Source organism: Podarcis tiliguerta (genome assembly GCF_965153285.1).
Source record: "Podarcis tiliguerta genome assembly, chromosome: 8".
Lineage (NCBI taxonomy): Eukaryota > Metazoa > Chordata > Lepidosauria > Squamata > Lacertidae > Podarcis > Podarcis tiliguerta.
The window spans coordinates 18,219,207-18,244,708 of NC_139541.1; the positions used below are offsets into that span (position 1 = coordinate 18,219,207).

General features: G+C 48.5%; 2 protein-coding genes across 4 annotated transcripts; both read left to right on the forward strand.

Moving 5' to 3' along the window:
- The first annotated feature begins 271 nt into the window (after positions 1 to 271).
- Positions 272 to 4,110, forward strand: CPTP (ceramide-1-phosphate transfer protein). 2 transcript variants are annotated; one of them, XM_083454311.1, is made up of 3 exons: positions 272 to 431; positions 2,251 to 2,381; positions 3,167 to 4,110. In XM_083454311.1, the coding sequence occupies exons 1-3, from the start codon at positions 327 to 329 to the stop codon at positions 3,687 to 3,689; spliced, it is 759 nt and encodes a 252-aa protein (XP_083310437.1). In that variant the 5' UTR covers positions 272 to 326; the 3' UTR covers positions 3,690 to 4,110. The 2 variants fall into 2 exon arrangements, with proteins under 2 accessions (XP_083310437.1, XP_083310438.1); XM_083454312.1 differs by lacking the exon at positions 272 to 431 and adding an exon at positions 438 to 590.
- A 4,176-nt stretch (positions 4,111 to 8,286) lies between these two features.
- Positions 8,287 to 25,395, forward strand: TAS1R3 (taste 1 receptor member 3). Of its 2 annotated transcripts, XM_083453862.1 has the most exons (7): positions 8,287 to 8,818; positions 9,134 to 13,059; positions 16,426 to 16,726; positions 18,622 to 19,401; positions 20,647 to 20,850; positions 21,681 to 21,801; positions 23,294 to 25,395. In XM_083453862.1, the coding sequence occupies exons 2-7, from the start codon at positions 12,881 to 12,883 to the stop codon at positions 24,223 to 24,225; spliced, it is 2,517 nt and encodes an 838-aa protein (XP_083309988.1). In that variant the 5' UTR covers positions 8,287 to 8,818; positions 9,134 to 12,880; the 3' UTR covers positions 24,226 to 25,395. The 2 variants fall into 2 exon arrangements, with proteins under 2 accessions (XP_083309988.1, XP_083309987.1); XM_083453861.1 differs by lacking the exon at positions 8,287 to 8,818 and having other exon boundaries at positions 9,120 to 13,059.
- The last annotated feature ends 107 nt before the right edge of the window (positions 25,396 to 25,502 follow it).

Genomic DNA, 25,502 nt, shown 5'->3' on the forward strand with positions numbered 1-25,502 from the left:
TGCACGTGAATGTACCCCCTCAGAAGAGCCCTTAACCTCATTTACGTAGTTACAGGCTAGCGCATGAAACGTTCGGTCAGAAGTTTTGGGTCTGGGTTAAAGTTCACAGACGAGCGCCGAGAGCCTGCGACTCTATACTTTTTTTTTTATCTCTACGGAACGCACGGGCTTGGAACTGGCGCGCATGCGCCTTGGCTGGACCACGCGGGAAGTATACCTCCGTCCCTGCGCGCCTGAATGTTACGGAAGCGTAGGTTCCAGAACTAGCTTCCGCGCTCCTATTGGCTGGTGCGGCTTGGGAACCCTCGCCTCTGCGGAACCTAGGGATGGCAGGCGATTGGTCGAGGAGAAGAGGTAGGCGGAGACAGGTGAGCAGGAGGCGGGCTTTCATTGGCTGCGCTGAAGTTGGAAAGAAGGAAGCGGTCGCTAAGGTAAGTCAGTCTGGTTGCTGGGGAGGGGGAGTAGAGACCCCCCTAAGGGAGAGGCCCTTCCTCTTCCAATGGAGGGCTGATATGGGGCAGAGGCTTGGAAAAAGGAGGTCGATGGGGCAGAAGAAAGAGGAACCCAGCGCACCTGCGGCTCCCAGCCCTGTACACCTGAGATTTTATTATTTTTATCATTTTATAGATCAGTTAAATGTCAAATTACTTCTATTGCCGGGGTTGTATCCCAAGTAACTTACACTTAAGAGTAGACCCATTCAGCTGCGTCCAGTGCTTGTCCTACTCAAGAGCAGGCCCACTGCAGTTAATGAATGCAAGGACATCCACCCATTGAACTGAATGAATCTTATCTTAGCCAAGTCCATTAATGGGTCTACTCTGGGTAGGGCTAGCATTGGATGCATATATGTGTGAGAGTATGTATGTATGTGTGTGTGTGTGTATCATTTTATATTTTTTTTAAAAAAAGTTTTTACAACAAAACTATTTTATATATCTTCTAGTTGCTGATGTTTCCGTTGTGAAATCACTTCAAGGAAGTGATCTGTAAATTAAATATATGGTTTTTAAAAAATGGACTTCGAGGCTGCCATTCAAAACAGGAACATCCTGTCAAGGCAGCGTACGAAGTATTTAAACATATTAAGGTGTGTGTCGAGGGATGAATCATTCTCCTAAAATTGTGGGACAGAGTTGTTAAAACTGTTATCAGTCCAAACCAGGAATCCCATCCTAAAAATTAAAACCTAAGCACAACTGTAAAAACAGATGGGCAATTTAAAAAATTTTAAAAATAGTAGTAGTATTGGGTTGTATCCAATTATACTCAAGTATATGCACTGAAACTGAAGTACCTAAGGTTTGTCAACTTCAAAGGATCTGCTCAACTGGTACCTAGAGCAGTTGGGGAATAGGAGGGAAAGTTTTTATTTTTTTAAAAAAAGTATTAAAACCCAGACAGAGAAGGAGGTTGCATAGTTTTGTTTTTTGGTTTTGTTTGCTTACCAAGCAATACTGCTCGCATCTGTTCAAGCCCCATTAAGGTTAATGGGAGTAACACCCAGATTAGGATTTTTCAGTGAGTTGTATCCAACCTTAGTCCTGTTTAGAATAGAGCCACTGAAATGAATAGTGAAAGTTAGGTCCATTATTGTCTTATTTTTCTTATTGATACTTTTATTGTTTTACCTTTTTTTGTAAATCATTCTGAGGGTTTTTGATTTTGTTTTTTACACAATCAAACAGTGTTAAAACCTCATAAAACAAATTAATAAGTAATTTCAGGGAGACTACCGTGAGTCAACCCAATATTTCTACACTGACTTTCAGGGCAAGCCTACCCAAGACAGTTCACGCTCATAATTAAAACAACAGCTACTTCAGTATACCTACAATCGTAGCTTTCCATTTACAGGCAGTCTGATACGTGCTACTGGCTGGCTAATGCCGGGGGGGGGGAAATAAAACGGAGACTGCAACAGGTTAAACATGTCAGGCACCTTGTAAAACCAGGTCAAAACAACACCTACCAAGGCATGTTTAAAAGCCTGTAATGAAAGGAGTCAATCGTGTATCGCTTGAGGGGCCCACAAACCGGGGCCCTCCTAGTGAAACACGTTCCGTCCCTCCCTCCCACAAACCCGATTGATCTTGCTTATTATTTGCATACTACTTGATACTAGTGGCCTGATCCAGCAGGGCTCTTCTTGCGTAACGATCTGACCAGGGATAAGGCAGCTCCCGATGTTCCTGGCCTCATTTATGGTTTATCCACCAAGCAGCTGTTGACTCTTGCTGTCTGTTTCAGAGCTTCGCCATGGCCTACGGGGATGATGGACACAACCTGAGGGAAGTGCTCGCCACTTTCAAGTCCTGTCTTGACGAGAGGTCGGAAATCCTAATGGACCCTTACTTAGCAGGCTGGAAAGGGCTTGTCAGGTAAGGCTGTCCACCTAGTTAGGGAACCGAGCTTAGATCTGGCTCCACACCGGGAGTTGGGAACCTGTGGCTGCTCAGATGCCTAAAGCGCCTCTGCCAGTCAGTGTAGACCACACTGACCTACATGGGCCAACACGATGACTTATAAGGCACTTCCCTATTTCCCTTTGTTACTGACCAAGGCAAAAAATGGGGTCCCTGGCCCTGCTCCTGCCACCTCTCTGCAAGTGTCCTCATGGCATGGCATTCAACGTTCCCTCTTCCACAAGGAACAGGAAAAGTGAGTGGGAGACCAACTGCAGATAGTCCTTGTCCCTGAAGAGTTGCAGGGAAGGCTGGTTGCTTGTCACAAGCGAAACTGTTGAAGCCTGCCCTCTGACTGTAAACTGTTTCTTGTTGAGACCGGCCCGCATGGATCTAGGTGGAAACTTCTGTCATTCATTCTGTTGGGTTGCGCCTCTAAACCAAGGGTGGAGACCTTTTTTCAACTCCACGGCCGCATCTCTGCAGTGGGCAGGGCCAGAGGCAACATCAAGTGGAGCTTCTAATGCATATTTTGCCTTTCGGCAGCAGGCTAGTCTAACACGCCCTCTCTATCCTCCTTCCACGCGTGCAAGAGCGTTAGCAGTGCTCAAGGGACACATTCCAGCTGGTTTATGAAGAGTAGGGCCAGTGAGGGGGTGTGGGCTGGGGAGAGGGCCAGACAGAGAGGCCAGGAGGGCTGCCTTCAAGGTTTCCCACCTTGAAGGCTCCTTGTAACCACAGGGTTCTGTTTTGGAAAGCAGGTTTCTGAACACCATGGGCACGATCTTCACCTTTGTTTCCAAAGACGCGGTGGCCAAAATCCAAATCATGGAGGAATTCCGAAGCGGCCCCCAGAAGGAGAGCTACAGAACCCTTCAATCCATGGTGAGCTACGAGATGGCGAACAACCTGGTAGACCTGAAGAAGAACACCGAACGCCCCGTATCGGGCTGCCGGACCATCCTGCGCCTCCACCGGGCCCTTCTATGGCTGCAGCTCTTCCTGGAGGGCCTGCGGACCGGTGGCGCAGACTGCAGGACGTCGGTGGTATGCACAGAATCGTACAATGCCTCTCTGGGCAATTACCACCCTTGGATTGTCCGCAAGGCCACCACCGTTGCCTTCTGCACTCTGCCCAACCGGGAAGCTTTCTTTGAGAACATGAAGGTGGGCAGCAACGAGGAGGCAGTGGAGATGCTGGGAGAAGCTTTGCCCCACATCAAGAAGCTCTACGATGTCACACAGGAACTGTACAGCCGGCACAAACTCCTGGACCTCCCGTAGCAGAGCAGATCCCCACAATCAATGGTTTCTCCGAATGGCATAGACAAAAAAGCAAGCATCGATCGTACATCTCATGCCTATCCATTTCCAGGCCTGCTTGGCGCCAAGATCTAGCTCTCTGCTTCTCCTCTCTCTCCTATAAATCAGGTTTCTTATTGCTGGAATCATTTGAGCCTTCAAACCATCCCTATTCTGGGTTCAATCAGCCAGATTTCCGGAGAAACAGAACTGGCCCCAGTTCCTCTTTGACTGCAGTGGGGAGCAGCCTACAGCCTTTCAGATGTTTTTGGGCTCCAACTCCCAACCACTGGGCTGGGGCTCATGGGAGTCGGAGTCCAAGAACCTGCTTGAACTACAACTCCCATCATCCCTGATGGCTGGCCATGCTGGCTGGGGCTGATGGGATTTGGAGTCCGCGCCCCCCCCAAAAAACCCTGATCTAAGAAGAGGCATTCCCCACTCTCAGGAGTCAATGAATCATAGAATCATAGAATCATAGAATCATAGAGTTGGAAGAGACCACAAGGGTCATCGAGTCCAACCCCCTGCCAAGCAGGAAACACCATCAGAGCACTCCTGACATATGGTTGTCAAGCCTCTGCTTAAAGACCTCCAAAGAAGGAGACTCCACCACACTCCTTGGCAGCAAATTCCACTGTCGAACAGCTCTTACTGTCAGGAAGTTCTTCCTAATGTTTAGGTGGAATCTTCTTTCTTGTAGTTTGTATCCATTGCTCCGTGTCCGCTTCTCTGGAGCAGCAGAAAACAACCTTTCTCCCTCCTCTATGTGACATCCTTTTATATATTTGAACATGGCTATCATATCACCCCTTAACCTCCTCTTCTCCAGGCTAAACATGCCCAGCTCCCTTAGCCGATCCTCATAAGGCATTGTTTCCAGGCCTTTGACCATTTTGGTTGCCCTCCTCTGTACACGTTCTAGTTTGTCAGTGTCCTTCTTGAACTGTGGTGCCCAGAACTGGACACAGTACTCCAGGTGAGGTCTGACCAGAGCAGAATACAGTGGCACTATAACTTCCCTTGATCTAGATGCTATACTCCTATTGATGCAGCCCAGAATTGCATTGGCTTTTTTAGCTGCCGCGTCACACTGTTGGCTCATGTTAAGTTTGTGGTCAACCAAGACTCCTAGATCCTTTTCACATGTACTGCTCTCAAGCCAGGTGTCACCCATCTTGTATTTGTGCCTCTCATTTTTTTTGCCCAAGTGCAATACTTTACATTTCTCCCTGTTAAAATTCATCTTGTTTGTTTTGGCCCAGTTCTCTAATCTGTCAAGGTCGTTTTGAAGTGTGATCCTGTCTTCTGGGGTGTTAGCCACCCCTCCCAGTTTGGTGTCATCTGCAAATTTGATCAGGATGCCCTTGAGTCCATCATCCAAGTCGTTGATAAAGATGTTGAATAAGACCGGGCCCAAGACAGAACCCTGTGGCACCCCACTAGTCACTCTTCTCCAGGATGAAGAGGAACCATTGATGAGCACCCTTTGGGTCCGGTCAGTCAGCCAGTTACAAATCCACTGAGTGGTAGCATAGTCAAGACCACATTTTACCAGCTTCTTTACAAGAATATCATGGGGCACCTTGTCAAATGCCTTGCTGAAATCAAGGTAGACTACATCCACTGCGTTCCCTTCATCTACCAGGCTTGTAATTCTGTCAAAAAATGAGATCAGGTTAGTCTGACATGACTTATTTTTCAGAAATCCATGCTGACTATTGGTGATCACAGCATTCCTTTCTAGGTGCTCACAGATTGTTTGCTTAATGATCTGCTCCAGAATCTTCCCTGGTATTGATGTTAGACTGACTGGGCGGTAATTATTTGGGTCCTCTTTTTTCCCCTTTTTGAAAATAGGGACAACATTTGCCCTCCTCCAGTCTGCCGGGACTTCGCCTGTTCTCCAGGAATTCTCAAAGATGACTGCCAGTGGTTCTGAGATCACATCTGCCAGTTCTTTTAATACTCTTGGATGCAGTTCATCTGGCCCTGGAGACTTGAATATATCTAAACTAGCCAAGTATTCTTGTACTATCTCCTTAGTTATTCTGGGCTGTGTTTCCTCTGCTGAATCATTTCCTCCAAATTCTTCAGGTCGGGCATTGTTTTCTTTATCGGAGAAGACTGAGGCAAAGAAGGCATTGAGGAGTTCAGCCCTTTCTGTGTCCCCTGTTTGCATTTCACCATCTTCTCCTCTGAGTGACCCCACTGTTTCTTTGTTCTTCCTTTTGCTACGAACATACCCATAGAAGCCTTTTTTGTTGCTTTTAACCTCTCTAGCAAGCCTGAGTTCATTCTGTGCTTTAGCTTTTCTGACTTTGTGTCTACACGTGCTGGCTATTTGTTTGAATTCCTCTTTGGTGGTTTCCCCCCTTTTCCATTTTTTGTACACATCCTTTTTTAATCTTAACTCAGTTAAAAGTTCTTTAGATAGCCACCCTGGCTTCTTTAGGCACCTTCCATGTTTCCGTCTCATTGGTATTGCCTGAAGTTGTGCTTTTACTATCTCCCTCTTAACAAACTCCCAGCCATCATGAACTCCCTTTCCTTTTAGTATTACTGTCCATGGGATCTCACCCAGCACTTCCCTAAGTTTTATGAAGTCGGCTTTCTTAAAGTCAAGAAATTGAGTCCTAGTATGCTTGGCTGCTCCTTTCCGTTGTATAGTAAACTTCAGAAGAGCATGATCACTTGCGCCTAATGATCCTTCCACTTCTACCCCATTAACCAGGTCATCGACATTGGTTAGGACCAGATCTAAAATGGCTGTTCCTCTTGTTGCTTCTCCCACTTTCTGGACAATGAAGTTGTCTGCAAGGCCAGTGAGGAATCTGTTTGACCTTATGCTCTTGGCTGAGTTTGACATCCAACAAATATCTGGGTAATTGAAGTCCCCCATTACTACTATCTCCCTTCCTTTTGCATGCTTGGCCATCTGTTCCAGGAAGGCATCATCTATGTCCTCCGTTTGGCTTGGGGATCTATAGTAAACTCCCACAATGAGGTCACTATTATTCTTCTCTCCCTTAATTTTGACCCAAATGCTCTCACTTTGGCTTTGAGGTTCTAAATCTTGGATCTCTTCACAGGTATACACATCCCTGACATATAACGCCACTCCTCCTCCTTTCTTGTCTGGTCTGTTTCTCTGAAATAGATTGTATCCCTCCATTTTTACATTCCAATCGTGGGACTTATCCCACCAGGTTTCAGTGATGCCTATTATGTCATATTTAGTTTGCTGTACCAAGAGCTCAAGCTCATCTTGTTTATTTCCCATGCTTTGTGCATTAGTGTACAGACATTGAAGTCCATTAGTCATTCCCCCGTGTCTCTTATTTAAGGATTTTTTCCTCCCACCACTAGGTCTGCTTGCTGTTTGCTCCATTTGGTCTATGACATTTGGATGATCATCTTCATCAATTAATAGACTCCTACCTTCAGGAGCACTGTCTCCCTCCCCCGCATTAGTCAGTTTAAAGCCCTCCTGATGAGGTTTCTTAGTTTTTTGGCAAAAACATTCCTCCCAACCGTTGTGAGGTGCAGCCCATCGCTTGCCAGAAGTCCATCCTCAAGAAACTGCAGTCCGTGATCTAAGAATCCAAACCGTTCCTGTTTACACCATTTGCGAAGCCAGCTGTTTACTTCCACTATTTTCCTCTCTCTCCCTGGGCCCCGTCGTTCAACTGGGAGGACAGATGAGATGACGATTTGTGCATTTAATTGCTTCAATTTCCTGCCCAGAGCCTCGTAGTCTCTTTTGATCTTCTGGAGGCTATTGCTTGCAGTGTCATTGGTTCCCACATGAACCAAGAGGAAGGGGTATTTGTCAGTGGGTTTTATGATTCCTTGCAGTCGTTCAGTTACATCTTGGATCTTAGCCCCGGGGAGACAGCACACTTCCCGAGACATCTTGTCAGGCCCACAGATCACTGCTTCTGTTCCCCTCAGTAAGGAATCCCCTATCACCACTACACGCCTTCTCTTAGGTTTGGTCAGGGTTCTTCCGTGAGCGGTCCGTTCCAAGGTCGCCTGCACATTCCCTGAGGACTGACTTTGCTGCTCATCTTCATATATGTGATCGACTGTAATGAGGGAGAGATCCTCAAATGGAGTCTGCTCTTCGTCTTCCATGCTAGGGGAGAGGACCTCAAAGCGATTGTGTATTTCTAGACAATCAGAGCGAACCCTGGGCCTCCTACTTCTTTGAGTCACGTTTCTCCACATATCGGGCTCCTGTGTTGGTGAACTAGCCGCCTCCTCAGGGGAGTCCCCTGTCTCCTCCTTGGTGGAGACGGTGTGCTCTGTTGCTTCCAAGAAGAGCTCCAGCTCTCTAATTCTTTGGAGCGTAGCTACACGTTCCTCCAGTTGCTGGACTTTGTCTTTTAGGAGGGCAATCAACATGCAATTGCTGCACGTAAAGCTGCCTGCAACCTTTGGCAAGATGGCAAACATTGCGCAGGAACCGCAGGCGACTGCAGCTGTTCCCTCCCCCTCCATCTTGAGAATGTGTCGTTGGGCTTGAGAGTAGCTCCCCTAAATCTAAAAGATGGTCCCCTAAATCTAAAAGATGCCTCTTCCAAATAGAGACCATCCTCCATCTCTCCTTTGCAGTAGGGAATGCTGCTCCTACAGTCGGGGTGAGGAACCTGTCAGCCTTCCAGGTGTAGCTGGACTCCAGCTCCCATCATGCCTGACCATTTGGCTGTGCTAGCTGGGGGGCTGGGGGGAGCCCAGCAACATCTGGAGGGCCGAAGGCTTGCGCCATTTCATCACATAGTTTTTAAGGCTACAGTCTTCCCCGATGTGTACGGGAGGTAAAACTGCATAAGCAATGAATGTACTTAATCACAGGGGGACGGATGAGGGCCTGGAAGCAAGGGTCTCCCCAGCCTCTTGGCTCGCTTGTGCTGTCTGCCAATCAACCCTGGTTTTGTTTAATCAAGGTGCAACTGTATCCCCTCCACCCTTCAGATCGAATTAAGCTTTAAAGGGGAAAGGGGGACTTTTACAGTGGACTGGTGTTTACCTGTTTCAATGACCATGTGACAAGGGGAAGACTTTAGGGGCAAGATTGCTCAGGATTGCCATGATACCAGTGGCGTAGCGTGGGGGGTGCAGGGGGGGCCGGCCGCACCGGGCGCAACATCTGGGGGGGGGGGCGCGCTCGCACTCGCAGCTCTCTGCCCCTACCTGGCTCACTCACTCTCTCTCACTGCAGTGCTGGCTGTGCGAATCCGATCAGAGCCGCCGGGTCGCTGCCCACTGTGGAGGGGAGGGTGCCAGGCGTGCGGTGCGGTGCGGAGAGAGAGCGAGGGACTATCTGGGGGAGGAACAGTGCAGCGGGGGGCGCGCAAATTACTTGCCTTGCCCCGGGTGCTGACAACCCACGCTACACCACTGCATGATACATATGCCTGAAGGGAGAATCCCACTGGGGTTTTATTGAGCCCTCCCTTCCACACACAGGTGCAGGTGATGCGCCCACAAACCTGAAGCCCTTCAGGGCATCACATGCAGATCCCTACTAGCCTGTGACTCCCTCTACCCAGACTCCGACCACTCTTGAGCATTAACAGCCTGTGGGGTTTGGGATGGAGGCAATGGGTGCAAAAACAGGGTCCTTTCATCAGTCACCAGCCAGGCATGTTGCTGTGCATTTCGTATACCCAGCTGAGGGGCAGCACTGTGTGGGTATGCAGGGACAAATAAGAATTCAAAGTGGGGAGGGAGCAGAATCTCCTTCCATACACACAGGGGAAGGCAAAGATACTGCACACTGCTACAATCCGGAAATCAACAATCTTTAGCATGCTGGAAGTGGGAACAATCTCCCTAGTAAGGGTGGGGGGTCCACAGGGGTGGGGGGTCCAAATGTCAGTGTCTTGTGCAAGCCACCTAGAAGTTTTGTTTTGTTTTGAGTGGTATATACACAACTTCTAAATAAGCGAATGAAACACATCTGGAGAACCACTGGATCCCCACCCTTGATGAAACCGAACTCCTGAACAATCTTCACACCTCTTCTTTCCCTGTCATTCTCTCTCATGACAAGACTGTTCACTTAGAAAAGCTTTTTGTTTTTTTTAAAAGTCACTGTGAGTTTCGAACTTGCATAAGGCTGTTGACCACGCCTTTGGCTTGAAGACAATCATACCTGTGTTTTAAACGTGGCGTTATTATTTTGGGGCCGTGATACGCTGTTAAGATTCCTTTCATGTTACAAATCAATCATATCTGTGTTTTTAAAGTGGTATTATTATTATTTCTGGATCACGATATGCTGTTATGTTAAGATTCCTTTCTGGATACAAATGAGTCATGTATCTATGGTGCTCTCATGTTTCCTGCCTCGTATGATTTCTAAACTATCAATGCCTTTGCGGTGGTGGGGAGATGTGGGGGCACAATGAAAGTATTTGCACTTATGGCACTGTTTACTCCATGCATGCACTGTGATTTGTCTATATAGATATAGATATGTATTTACCTCTTATATTGCTTGGGTTCAAATAATCATCTGTCCTGTGTATACATGGTGGTGTCCTCAATTTCAGTCCTGATGGCCGCATAGGAATTTTTCACGGTTCTGCCATGAACAAGGTGCTCAAATAATAATATTAATAATAATAATTTATTATTTATACCCCGCCCATCGGGCTGAGTCTCCCCAGCCACTCTGGGTGGCTTCCAATCAAGTGTTAAAAACAATACAGCATCAAATATTAAAAACTTCCCTAAACAGGGCTGCCTTCAGATGTCTTTTAAGGAGAAGATAGCTGCTTATTTCCTTCACATCTGAAGGGAGGGCGTTTCACAGGGCAGGCACCACTACCGAGAAGGCCCTCTGTCTGGTTCCCTGTAACCTCACTTCTCGCAATGAGGGAACCACCAGAAGGCCCTCAGCGCTGGATCTCAGTGTCCGGGCTGAACGATGGGGGTGGAGACACTTCTTCAGGTATACAGGAGCAAGGCCGTTTAGGGCTTTAAAAGTCAGCAGCAACACTTTGAATTGTGCTCGGAAACGTACTGGGAGCCAATGCAGATCTCTTATGCAGCAGAAGGCCCTTAATGAGACCCAAAAGCCTCCCCCTAAATCATAACCTCCCCGCACCGCATTAGCAAACAGTTGCTAATGGCAGCAGCACCATTAGGACCTTAATTCATGGCCCCACAGCTGGGGGGGGGGGAGCAGCGGGAGGACACAAACAACAACCACAGACTTTCAGATGGTGGAGGAATAACAGCATGGCAGGAAACAAACACAGCATTATCACCTGACACGGGTATATCAAAGCTGATGCCTGTTGCCGTGACATGAGAGGGGCCATAGGTCAGCGACAGAGCATCTGCCTTGCATGTGCAAAGTCCCAGTTCAATCCCTGGCATCTCCAGGTGGGGCTGGGACGGACCCTCAGTCTGAAGCCCTAGAGAGCCACTGCCGGTCAGTCTAGACAGTACTGAGCCAGGTGAACCTGGGGTCTGACTCCATATAAAGGCAGTTTCCTAAAGTGGGAGGGAAGGAGCAGCAAACCTTCGCACAACACCTTGCTCCCTCCCAAGAAAGGGTTGGGGAACCTTTGGGAGCCCAAGGGCCACATTCCATTCTGAGCCAGGGGCAAAAGAATTAGGATAGTTTCTGCACACACACACACCTATTATTATCCTCCGCCCAGGCACACCAGAAGCCAAGAATGCATTCCAGCTAGGCAAATACACTTGTGGAGGATGTGAAGCAGGGCCACTGAAGGATGTGGCCTTGGGAGAGATCCAAGGGCCAGGTAGAGAGGCCTGGAGGGCTGGATTCAGCTTCCAGGCTTGAGGTTCCCCACCCCGCAGTGGTAAACCATAACGAATGATTTGTTGTAAACACAGAGCTAGCTCCCTGCGAGCGAGCAAAAGCAACAAACCACAAGCCTTGGTATAGTGTTGCCTCTGAACCAGGGACTGTGGTTTATTTTACTCCCTTAGTACAGGCCCTGAGGCACAGGCAGAGGAAGGGTTGGCGTGTCAACAGCTGGGGGGGAGAGAGAGAGCATGGGGTTCTCTATGGGTGGCATCGAGGCCCACCCCCAAACCTGGGACCAGTACCCAACCTTTCCCAACAGCGGTTCCGAAAGTTGTTTGATTCAATGTAGGAATTCAAATATCCAGACTGTGGGGTCAGGTGGGATTCTATGAGGAATTATAAAAAATGCATCAAGCCATTGTGTCCACGATGAATGCATTGTGTTGACTGGGTTTGGTATTGACAGTAATTTCTGACCAAATCCCACAACCCTCTGCATCTCTGGCCATTTCCTCTACTGTTCCATTTCTCTTTCTTGACCAGTCACGTACACTGCCAGTTGCTTCGCCAGGCAGGCATCCTGGGTCATCAAAGACAGTGGGCAGTTTCGTTGATGTAGCTTTTCTGATAGATTAATCCCAGGCTGTTAATCTTAGGGCCAGGAAACAGGTTTCACATGAAGGTGATAATGATCGCTATCTTCCTGGCCATCCTTCTTATCTTGTATATTGCTTGTTTATCACCTCCCGGGGTTGCCAAATGCACTCCTTTGTAGTTCTGTTTTATTTACCCCAGGCTTAATTAGTTTTGGTAGTTTAACTTTGTCCCCACGTGGGGTTTGTTGAAATGCTCAGAAGAAATCTGACTGGTTCTTACGAACACTCTGTAAAAGTTCTTTTGTGCATAAAACGACCTGGGCCAAGGGGTGGAGAGGGAGGCACAGATTATTATACGCACCCTTCCCAGAGTCTTGCTGGTTCAAGCCTCTGTGTGTATTCTTATTAATCAGAGTTCAATCCTTCCTTTGCTTTGGGAACGGCTCAATCCAAAAGGCAAGGAAAGCCCAGCACCTGCTTGCAAAAAAATCAGGAACCTCTCAAGACCACCCTGTTTGAATAAATCCCAGGGAGGGCCAGATTGCAGAGGGGCCCAACTCAACAGAATGCCGCAGAAGATTTGGTTAGCACGGGTGGCTAGCTATGGCTTCTTCCACACCTACACTGCTCACGCAGTGTGTACTTTGCTAAACAAATTCTCTCAGGATGCTCCCACCTGCTGTAAATTTTATTGAACAAAACGTTTGGCTTTCGAAGGGGCTCCCCTGCCTCGTTCAAAGTTAGGCTGTCCACACACAGACCAGTCTCAGAAACAGCCGAGAGACATGTCTGCTTTCTTCCTGCTCAGCCTCAGTCTGGATTGGGCCCAGGTCCAGAGCTATCGCTGCATGTCTTCCCAGTTTAGAAGACCCGGAGACTACATACTGGGCGGCTTGTTCCCTTTCACAGTACTCACCTCCAACTTGACGGAACGGACCCTGCCTGACATTTACAGCTGTGAGAGGTAAGGCAGCAAAAATAGCAAGGACATAGCGATGGTTGGGAAGGTTGTGATGCAGAGCCCCCTGCCTTGTGTGTGGCTGGACTTAACTGAATGAAGAGTTACTTCCATTGCTCCACTCCCTTTTGCCTCTGGCAACCCCAGTCCATGGCAAGTCATCCCTACGCACCCTCAGGGCTGAAAGAATGTCAGATTAATTGTCAACGGGAAACTAGGGAGTAGATTTGAATGCTGTCCCCAATTAACTAGGCAGCTTTTTAAAGTAAAATGATTCAAAATGCAAGTGCCAACAAGACCTTCCTGAAAACTTTCCTTTTTTCCAATGAGCCTTTTAGGTTGATTTCTTTCCCTGTATCAGAATCATTTTTAAGATGGTTCTTCAATGTCATAATAAAAGCAAAGACTGGGAATGGGAGTCGCTTTCTTAAGCTGGGAATCCCCCCCCCCCCCACGTTTATACATTTAGGGTTTTGCTGTTCTCTGAAATGTTATTTGCATGTGTTTTAAGGGTCTTGTAAGCTGCCTCGGGAGGGCAGGGTGCCCTGAAAGGTTAAAAAAAAAAAGTTGGCAAGGTCATTCGCATCATGGATTGTAAGACAGCACAAATTTTACAGCAGCAACAGTTCAGTCTAGGAACCAACAGCGGAACAGATTCCTGCATTGCAAGAGGTTGGACTAAACAGGTCCCTGCCAACTCTACTGCTCTATGATAATAATAATAATAAAATTTTATTTATATCCCACCCTCCCCAGCCAAAGCCGGGCTCAGAGCAGCTAATAACAATAAAAGTAACACAATTTACATAAAATCCCAATCAATTAAAATGCATTCTAAAATCAACTCATTCTAAAACCAATTCAAAATCAAATTAATGGGCAACCATTGGGCTAGAGTTCTGTGAGGATTACCAAAGGGCTGTGCCTTGGCCAAAAGCCTGGTGGAACAGCACTGTCTTGCAGGCCCTGTGGAAAGATGTCAAGTCCCGCAGGGCCCGGCCCTAGTCTCTTGTGACAGAGCGTTCCACCAGATCGGGGCCACGGCCGAAAAAGCCCTGGCTCTGGTTGAGGCCAGCCTAACCTCACTGTGGCCCGGGATCTCCAAGATGTTTTTGTTTGAAGACCGTAAGGTCCTCCGTGGGACATAACAGGAGCGGCGGTCCCGTAGGTACAAGGGTCCCATGCCGTATGGGGCTTTAAAGGTTAAAATCAGCACCTTGAACCTTATCCTGTACTCCACCGGGAGCCAGTGCAGCTGGTATAGCACCGGGTGAATGTGATCCCGTGGTGAGGACCCTGTAAGGAGTCTCGCAGCGGCATTCAGCACCTGCTGGAGTTTCTGGATCAGTCTGGATCTGTCTCAAGGGCAACCCTATGTAGAGTGAGTTACAATAATCCAGTCTGGAGGTGACCGTTGCGTGGATCACAGTGGCTAGGTCAGGACGAGAGAGGTAAGGAGCCAACTGCTTAGCTTGGCGGAGATGAAAAAATGCCACCTTTGTTATAGCTGCGATCTGCCCCTCCATGGAAAGGGAGGTGTCGAAGATTACACCCAAACACTTAACAGACGGTCCTGGCACCAATTGCGCCCCCACAAGAGATGGGAGTTGCCCCCCCCCCAATCCTATATCGTCCCGACCCAGCCAAAGGACCTCTGTCTTCGAAGGATTTAACTTCAACCAGCTCCCATGTAACCATCCAGCCTATGTAATACAGGACAGGAAGAAAAGGAGCAGCAATTCAGTTATGCTTAAGAGCTCCAACCAGCCTCAAACAGACTGATTAAAAGTGGATGTAAACCGAAAAGCCTTCAGAGACAGCCAGTGTGCTGTAGAGATTAGAGTGCTGGGCTAGGACCTGGGAAACGAGAGTTCATGTCCCAGCTCAGGCATGAAACTCGCTGGGTGTGTCCCTGGGCCGGTTGCTGCCTCTCGGCCTGACCTGCTTCCCTGGGTGGTTGTGAGGATTAATTGGGGAAGGGAGGGGTGAACCATGGACTCCGCCTTGAGCTCTTTAGAAAGAAAGGTGAGGTAGAAATTCAGTAAATAAATATACAGTGCCTATTTGAAAACAATCAACCCCTTCCGCCTACCCATATCCGTGCCCCCAACCCACATTGTTAAATAAATAACTATTTTTAATTATTATTTATACCCCGCTGTTCCTGGTTCAGAAAACCGGGCTCAGGGCGGCTAACAACAAATTTAAAACACTTAATTGCTGCAACAACAAAAAACAGCATAAAATACGGTATAAAATGTGAATAATAAAAAATTCAGAATCCAAAAATCAATTTAGGGGGGAAATCCATCCAATAAACATTAGGTGATCACCAGGGCTAGCTGGCTAAATTAGTCCTATCTGGGCCAGCGGGGAGACCAGGGGAGAATTAGCTGTGGGATCCCAGAGCAGGTAATCTTCATAAAAAGGGGAGGGGGAGGGAAGGAAGGAAGGGGAATAAAAGATCAGGCTAAGTTCAAATTGAAATCCAGGCGGAATAGCTCTGTCTTACAGGCCCTGCAGAAGGAAGCTAAATCCTGCAGGGCCCTGGTCTCATGGGACAGAGCATTCCACCAGGTCGGAGCCACCACTGAGAAGGCCCTGGATGGGTCTGTAGTCACTCTGGAGAGAGGCATTTTAGGGGGTCACGGGTAGTGGCAGGAAGATAGAATCTTAGAGTTGGAAGGGAACCCAAGGCTCATCTAGTCCAACCCCCGGCACTGCAGGAATCTCAGCTAAAGCATCCACAGAAAGATGGCCACCCGTCCTCTGCTTGAAAACCTGCAAGGGGGGAAAGTCCTCAACCTCCTGAGAGAGATTCTTCCACTGCCGAACGGGGAAAAGAGGGGACCAGTAACTTGCCATCCATCAGTTATCTCAAGCTAACATCCCTATTCGCCTCCTCGGCCAAAAGGGCACAAATTGTGCAGGGGCAGGGCCACCCCTGAAGCCCCCAGGCATGTTTTTGTGCACCTTCCTGCAATCAGGAGCCCACTCGGGGGAGCTTCTAAAGGCAAGCCAGTGTGCTCCTGATCAGGGTTCCAGCCAGCCACCTAGGCTGTCTTCCAGGACACTCTGTTCCATGCACTTCCTCCAGCTTTATTAAACCCTTGACAGTTTGACAGTGTTCCCTGCTCACTTGGTTGCTGCACATGTGTTGGGGGAGTGGGGATGTTGCCTCCTTCGGGAGTCTCTCCCCTCCTCCAATGAGCACTTCTGTACTTCTGCGCACTTTGGGGTTCCCCCCCAAGCCTCTGACACCTCTTTGCATGGGGGTGGTGCAGTTTGGGCTATGTGAGAGACTGGCACTCAACCCTGCATGTTGCCAATAGAGAGACCGCCATCTCCCCTGTTCTGTCCTCTGTCTCCCAGGCTTTATGCTGCCGGTCTGGTCTGGGCCCTTGGGATGAAGATTGCCATTGAGGAGATCAACAACTCCACCACGCTGCTGCCAGGGATCCGCCTTGGCTATGATATCTACGACACCTGCATGGAACCGGTGGTCACCCTCCAGCCCAGCCTGCTCTTCTTGTCCAGAGCAGGCACAAATAGCATCGGGATCCTTTGCAACTACACGGACTACCAGACCCGGGTGACGGCTGTCATCGGGCCTCACGACTCAATGCTCTCTTCGGTGACTGCCAAGCTGTTCGGCTTCTTCCTGATCCCGCAGGTAGAAAAACCGTAAGATCAAATGACACCCTTGTGAGAATAATAATACCGTATTTTTTGCTCTATAAGACTCACTTTTTCCCTTCTAAAATGTAAGGGGAAATGTGTGTGCATATTATGGAGCGAATGCAGGCTGCGCAGCTATCCCAGAAGCCAGAACAGCAAGAGGGATTGCTGCTTTCGCTGCACAGCGATCCCTCTTGCTGTTCTGGCTTCTGAGATTCAGAATATTTTTTTTCTTGTTTTCCTCCTCCAAAAACTAGGTGCGTCTTATGGTCTGGTGCGTCTTATAGAGCGAAAAATACAGTAATAATAATTTATTATTTATACCCCGCCCATCTGGCTGAGTTTCCTCAGCCACTCTGGGCGGCCTCCAATCAAGCGTTAAAAACAATACAGCATTAAATATTAAAGACTTCCCTAAACAGGGCTGCCTTCAGATGTCTTTTAAAGAGAAGATAGCTGCTCATTTCCTTCACATCTTAAGGGAGGGTGTTCCACAGGGCAGGCACCACTACCGAGAAGGCACCAGTGAGGCCCACCGCAAAATGCTGCAGTGTAAAACGCACCTATTCTGCGTTCAGGGTTGTCTCCAAATAAGGCCTACTCATTCATTCAATAGATTTATTTGTTCTAGCCAAAGGACATGACCATTAGGTCGAAGCAGCGTTTCTCAAACTTGGGTGCCCAGCTGTTGTTGGACTACAACTCCCATAATCCCTAGCTAGCAGGACCATTGGTCAGGGATGATAGGCATTATAGTCCAACCCAAATTTGAGAAACACTGCATTAAAGTTCACCCAGATACCAACGTAGCAATAATATAGCGAACATCAGTAATCAATAAAAATCAGAAGTACCATCAGCTATCCCAACTTCAGATTAAACCTCAGAGTCCCCAGAACAATTTACAGCAATGTTCTCTAGCTCTCTGTGTCCAATCTTTCCTGCAGCCAGTGCAAAAAGAGCCACTTTACGTGTCACAAAGTTGTTAAGGTAAAGGGACCCCTGACCATTAGGTCCATTAGGCACCACTTTAGCTAATGGGGCCTCCCACTGCCGCCGCACTGCCGGAGCACAATTTCTGTTCTCATCCTGAAGCAAAGTGCTTAACCTGAGGTACTATTGCTGGGTTAGCAGAGTCTGTAACCTGAAGCATATGTAACCTGAAGCGTATGTAACCCAAGGTACCACTGTAATAAGAAGCTTTGCCACTATTCTGTGTACAAAAGCACATGGTTTCAGTTATGCACTTTCTTAGACATGACTTAGACATGGACTTTGGTCCATATAAATACTCTTCCCTTCTAAATATACCCAAGCTAAATCCTCCCTCGCAATTTCTCCCAAAACAATAACGACACTGATCCTACTTTATCTCACTTACCCTGACACAAACTTTCCGAACACTCCCACCCCAACTGATGGGAACTGCAGCCCCAAATATATTGAGGGCACCAACTTAGCTGAGTCCAGATTACATGACGGGAAATGCGTTAATGTGTTGTACCCAACCAACTTCTGCTTTAGGGCAGACCCACTGGAATTAATGGATCTCAGTTTGTCATGTCCATTAACTTCAATGGGTCTCCTCCATGTAGTATGATTGGACACAGCTCATTACTAGGGTATTGCTTGACATTCAATGTGGTTTTTAATTGCTGTAAGCCAGTGATGGCCTAACTTGGCCCTCCAGCTGTTTTGGGACTACAACTCCCATCATCCCTATCTAACAGGACCAGTGGTCAGGGATGATGGGAACTGTAGTCCCAAAAAAGCTGGAGGGCCAAGTTAGGCCACCACTGCTGTAAGCAGCCATGGGGAGTTGGTCTCTTTGGAATGGCGGCCTGCAAAGTCACCACATAAATTAAACATTGGTACGATTGTGGCCTTCAGATCAGCTATGGAGCCACCATGGAGGCCCTGAACAACGAGGAGCTGTATCCCTCTTTCTTGCGGACTGTGCCCAGCGACAAGAGACAGCTGGAAGCCATGGTCCAGCTCCTGCAGGCTTTCAAGTGGAATTGGATCGCGGTCATTGGCAGCAACGATGAATATGGCCGTGGAGGCCTCAGCCTCTTGTCGTCCATGGTGGCCAGCAAACAGATCTGCATCGCCTTCGAGGGGCTGATCCCAGCCGACGTGTCCAACCCGAGCCTCCAAGTGAAGATGAGGCAGACGATCCAGTCGATCAACGAGTCCAAAGTCAACGTCATCATCCTCTTCGCCAGTGACCGGCCTGTCCGGGCTTTCTTCAAGCTGTGCTTGGAGCTGAAGCTGAGCCAGAAGGTGTGGTTGGCCACCGAAGCCTGGGTGATGTCAGACGTGGTCACCTCTGTGGACAAGATCCAAGCCATTGGGACAGTCATCGGCTTCGTCATAAAGGGGGGGACAGTCCCTGGCTTCGAGGAGTACGTCTACAGACTTTTAGAGCTGACCCAAGAGGACGGCTTCTGCAACATATCCCAGGAGGAAGTGAACAAGATGGACTCCGATGTCCTGGGACCGCAATGCTGGCAATGCAACTACATCTCTCGCCGAAACATCACCGCGGTGCTCAAGCACCGGCAGACGTACGCTGTCTACACTGCAGTGTACAGTGTGGCTCATGCACTCCACAACTTGTTGTGCTCCCAAAGAGGGACGTGTCATAAGGGTAACATCAAATCTTGGGAGGTAGGTGAGAGGCAGTCAGCTGCCCATCAACTGATAATACAATGAGGCCTGGTGACCTGTTTTCGTCCATGTGGTTTGAAATTGTTATTATTTATTATACTTTTTAGTAACACAAAACAACTTAACAACAATAACTAGCACATGCATTAACGCCAGCTTATAACCAAACAATTTCAAATGCATTCATATTTTCAAAAGCCAGTATTAAAGCATCCCACCCTCTGAAGGAGGCCACAGATCGTTAAAAGTCAAAGGCCTGGAAGAAAACACATGTTTTTGCCTGGTGCCTAAAGATAGGAGATGGTGGTGGCAGGCAAGCCTCCCTGGGGGGAGCATTCCACAAGCGGGGAGCCACCACTGAAAAGGCCTATTTTCATGCTGTCACCCTTCAGACCTCCTGTGCACATGGGGGCACATGGAGAAGGGCGTCATACGGTGATCACAGTCAGATTGGTTCATATGGGGAGATGCGGTCCTTGAGGTATTGAGGTCCTGGGTCTTTCAAGGCTTTATAGGTCAAAACCAGCACCTTGAATTGGCAGCCGGAAACTGATTGGCAGCCGGTGTAGTTGGGCCACGATTGGCGTTATATGCTCAAACTGTCTTGCTCCGGTGAGCAACCTGGCTGCCAAATTCTGCACCGGCTGCGGTCCATTACAGTGGTACCTTGGGTTAAGAACTTAATTTGTTCTGGAGGTCTGTTCTTAACCTGAAACTGTTCTTAACCTGAAGCACCACTTTAGCTAATGGAGCCTGATGCTACTGCCGTGCCGCCGCTGCACGATTTCTGTTCTCATCCTGAAGCAAAGTTCTTAACCCGAGGTAATATTTCTGGGTTAGCGGAGTCTGTAACCTGAAGCTTCTGTAACCAGAGGTACCACCGTACATGACTTGGCCAAAACAACCTTTGGAACAAACAGGGAATGGGTTTGCTTAATTCGGCCCAAAGGCCAGAGGTCCCCCAACCTGCCCTAAAATCATCCTGGCAATGGGATAATGCCCTCAAGCACACCTGAGAACAGCAGGGCAGCTTAAGAGCCACAGGGCAGGCTGAGTGGCACATACAGCTTTGTCCTGCCACACTTTCCCACCTGATAGGGCTGCCTTGCTTTGGCTAACAGTAGGGCCAGCCTTGCAGAGAAGTGGTTAGTCCAGGCAAGGGGACATGGGATTAGGGGTCCAAGGGTGGGGGGACATGGGAGTTAGCACAGGACCCACCCACAGCCACCTTTTCCTTCCATCCAGCTGCTGGACAAACTGAAAGACGTCCATTTCAACATCTCCAACCAGCTGCACCATTTCGAAGACTACGGCAGCATCAACCTCGGCTATGAGGTCATTGGCTGGAGGTGGCAGGACAGTGGGATTGAGCACATCACCCTCGGGAACTTCAACACAAAACTGAACATCAATACATCCTTGGTCCAGTTTCACACAGAGGATGGAAAGGTAAAGAGGCAGGGGGAGGAATTCAAGAAAGGAGTACAGTAAAGTGAGTGATCTCTTTGCTTGCTTCCCACCCACAAATGTCCCCGCACTAATTATCTGCCTGACCTCTTCTGTTGGTTTCTCACGAGTTATATCCTGCCATTCCTCCAAGGCAACAAGCTAGATATGCTAAGGCAGTGTGCCCAACATGTATTTAAAACACCATCCCCACTCCCCCAATAATTCTGGAAATGGTAGCTTACCCTTCAGCACCCATAACAAACTCAGCTACAATTCCCAGCACCCATAACTAATGACAGTTCCCAGGATTCTTATTTGGGGTGGGTGTGTGATTTAAATTTGTGGTGTGCATGCAGGCCAGATACAATTAATTTGTCCAGACACAGGAACACAGGAAGCTGTCCTATACTGAGCCAGAAAAGTTCAGTATTTGTCTGCACTGACTGGCAGTGACAGACCTTAAGGTCTTAAGGTTGTGGGTTCGAACCCCACATTGGATGAAAGATTCGTGTGTTGTGGAGAGTTGGACCAGATGATTCTTGGGATCCCGTCCAACTCTGTGATTCTTTGATCCAGGATTTCAGACCCGAGTTGTTCTGAACCTGTGGCCTTTTTGTATGCAAAGCAGATGCTCTACTACTGAGCTATGACTTTCCCCCCAGGAAGGGGGAGCAGGAAGATGGAGGGGAGAAGAAACGGTATAAGGAGCTTGCAGAGAACAAGGGCGAAAGATGAGCAAAGGGAACAGCAAGAGAGAAGGAAAAGAAGATAGCTTTGCAGCTATTTCATTGGTATTGGTAATTTCATTGGTCGCTCTCCCTTTTGCTTAGGCTCCCATCTCTGAGTGCCTTACGACATGTCAGGCTGGGCAGATCCGCCGGATGAAGGGGTTCCACCTCTGCTGCTACGACTGCATTGACTGTGAGATGGGCACTTATTGCAGTTCTCCAGGTGAGAAGGTTTGGGGCCTTGGAGTGACTTCCCTGCGTCACATTCAGAGGCCGTAGAGAATTCTGACAGATATATGAGCAGCAATTGCTGGTGTTCATTTATCCATCCCGTATCCAGAACAGAAATCAATCCAGCAGATTCTATTGGTATTTGCTTGTTGTTTTCAGTCTGCAAACGGTACGTAATTGGCAATGCCCCCTTTGCATTGAAATGAATGATATGGAACAACATAATTCATTATGTAACCAAATATGACATCCATTGGTTAAGTAAAATTCTGCCACAGCAGACAGGGATATGAGACACAATCATTTGTGTTGCAAGCAGAACTGTAGCAGAACAGAAACAGCCTTGCATGTGATGTAAATGGGTTGGAAGAGAAATTGATTCCTTCTTTACATCCCTAGCTACAGTCACTGTATACAGGGACAGCAGCTCTTGGTGAGAGGAGATGAGGGTGGACAGTTCAGTTTATTCCTGATCTGTGTCAGTTCCACGTTTGTTCATTCCTGAGTCGGCTCCACCCCACTTCTGCATTAATCTGCTCAAGTTTTTGATAAAAAATAAGGTTGTATTACTTATCTTTCTCACAAAAACCACTGCTACTGGTCAAAATAGATGCTTTTCATGAAACCAAAAAATTGAGTCCAGTTAAAATTTCACTCCCCACCTGGATAAAATGGTTTCACCACCATAGGAAGCTGCCACGTACAGAGCCGGACCATTGGCTCCATCTGATGCTGTACTATCTACACTGACTGGCAGCAGCTGCCCAGGGTTTTAGACAAGGGACCTTTCCCAGGGCTATGTGGAGATGCCAAGGCTTGAACCTGGGACCTTCTGCATGCAAAGCCGGTGCTCTACCACTGAGTTACAACCCTCCTCTTAAAATATAGATACAGAGAAAGCTGTATGATACAGCGTCAGACCATTGGCTCTTTTAGCTCAGTCTACCCTGACTGGAGTGGGACGCGGGTGGCGCTGTGGGTTAAACCACAGAGCCTAGGAATTGCCAATCAGAAGGTTGGCGGTTCAAATCCCCACAATAGGGTGAGCTCCTGTTGCTCGGTCCCTGCTCCTGCTAACCTAGCAGTTGGAAAGTACATCAAAGTGCAAGTAGATAAATAGGTACCACTCTGGCAGGAAGGTAAGCAGCATTTCCGTGCGCTGCTCTGGTTCGCCAGAAGCGGCTTAGTCATGCTGGCCACATGACCCAGAAGCTGTACGCCGGCTCCCTCGGCCACTAAAGCAAGATGAGCGCCACAACTTCAGAGCTGGCCACGACTGGACCCAATGGTCAAGTGTCCCTTTACCTTTACTCTGACTGGATCAGCACTCCAGGGTTTCAAGCAGGAGTCTCACCCGGTTCTACCTAGAGAGAATGCAAATGCAACCTGGGAGCTGTTGCATGAAAGCCAGGTGCTGTGGCCTTTCCCCAGGAGGACACCCCCTTGCTTGCAAAATGTACAGCTGCCTCCCTGCTCTTTTACAGACGACACAACCTGCACCGCCTGCCCCACAGAACAGTGGTCCCCTGGACGCAGCACACGGTGTTACGACCGCGGCGAAAAGTATCTGTTCTGGTCCGAGCCTCTGGCCATCATCTTGGTAGCCTTGCTGATATTCGCGGTGACTCTCACCTGCCTCTCGGGGTCCCTGTTTCTGAGGAACCTCCACACCCCCGTGGTGCAGGCCGCCGGGGGAGCCATGTGCCTCGTGGGCCTCCTCTGCCTGGCCCTGATGTGCCTCAGCTGCGGCCTCTACATCGGCAAGCCCAGCCCGACCGTCTGCCTGATGCAACAGCCCTCCTTCGCCTTGTGCCTCAACCCTTGCTTCTCCACCATCACGGCCAAGGCCCTCCAGATCATGCTGGTGAACGACTTTGCAAGCAGCCGCCGCGGTTTCCTGCACAACCTGATCCAGAGGCGGCCGTGGGCCATCGTGGCCTTGTGCTTTCTGGGTGAAAGCGCCCTCTGCCTTGGGTACATCTATGTCAACCCGTCCACTCCGGGCAAGAACTACAAGCTCTTACCCACCCAAGTCCTCATCCAGTGCAGGATCAAGTCCTGGGCTGCCTTCGCCATCATGCACGGGAACAACAGCCTCCTAGCCTTCACCTCCTTCCTCTGCACCTTCATGGTGCAGACGTCTCCCAAGAAGTACAACATCGCCCGCAGCATCACCTTCGCCATGCTCGCTTACTTCATCGCCTTGATCTTCTTCATCCCCACCTACGCCACCGTGGGGCTAGAGTACCAGCCCGCCGTGCAGGTGAGTGCCATGCTCATGTGTGCTACAGGGCTGCTCGCGGCTTATTACCTCCCCAAGTGCTACATCCTGCGTTTCAAGCCGGACTGGAACACGGTGGACTATTTCCAAGATTACGCCAAAGAGGCGACGCAGGAAAACGACCCCCAAAATTAGGGGTCGTAGCCGATGCTAGTCCTACCCACACAGGAAACCCGCTGAAGTTAAGGGGCATGGCTAACTTAGGCCTGGTCGGTTCAACGGGTCTACTTTGAGGAGGACTTGGTCAGAGGCGACCCAAGCAGAAGTCTCTGAAGCAGGAAGGGGAGCCTCTCCTTTGATGGGGTTAACAGCGCGACTTGTATCGCTGCCCTAGTATAGAAGCTTTTATTGGTGCGTGTTTTTATTTCATTGGGTTGGACGTAGATACAGATTTGTCTTGATGGGATAGACTTGTTAGAGAGGCCTTGCATTCTAGTCCTCCTGCTCAGGGTTGGCTAGCCAGAGTTAGAGTTGGGAAAAGCATCCACAACCGACAAAAATGTCTCCTCTCCACTTTCTTCTTAGCCCTAGGGGATCATTGCTGAACACTCATGCAGTGTTGGATTGGAACCTATATATGTCTCACAGAGATGGCTTACTCACAGCTGTCTCCAACCCTGTCCTATTCTGCTCAGCGAATGGGAAGCTGCCTTAGCATCTACGCACGGCATTTTGTTAGATTTGAAACAAGATTGCTTCAAAGCCAACGAAAACTATGTTTAAGGTATACCTTTAAACTAGCGCCTTTGCAGAAAGGAGTTGCCTGCTTCAGATAGATGCTGGCAATGAAATCTTCTTTCGAAGTATATAATTTGGGCCTTGCTTAGTGGTGTCTTATGTCTAGTTAGAAATTGTTGTCCATGTTGCAGGAAAAAGCCTCTTGAATTGTATCCCTGTAACGTGGAGACTAATGGGTTGACAACAGAGGTGGAGATCTCATGGTGGCCAACAGATTAAGGGTTGACTTACTCAGAGGGGACCCACTGAAATCAATGGGCATGGCAAACCTAGGTGCATTAATTTCAATGGGTCTACTCTGAGTAGGACATCATTGGAGGTTGTTTTTTTTTTAAGACTGCAAGGACAACCATTCCTGCATCCACTGCTCTGTGCTGAGGTCTCCCTGCACACAGCTTACATTCGTCAAATCTAGTTTAAGATGTTTATTTGGACATGTGTACTGTCTTATTGATTTATACATTTAAACTGGGCTTGATGGAATAGTCTTTCTGTTAATGTCTGCTGGCAGTGTTTTTTTACCTCTTTCTGTTACATTTGCAAATAAAAAACATACTTTAAAAAGAAGTTGTCTTTACACCTAATCAGGGATGTGTCAAGTAGCTACACACCCCATCACTGCACATGCTGCCTTGACACAGTTAGCTACACTGGTTAGTGAGCTCTGAGCCACA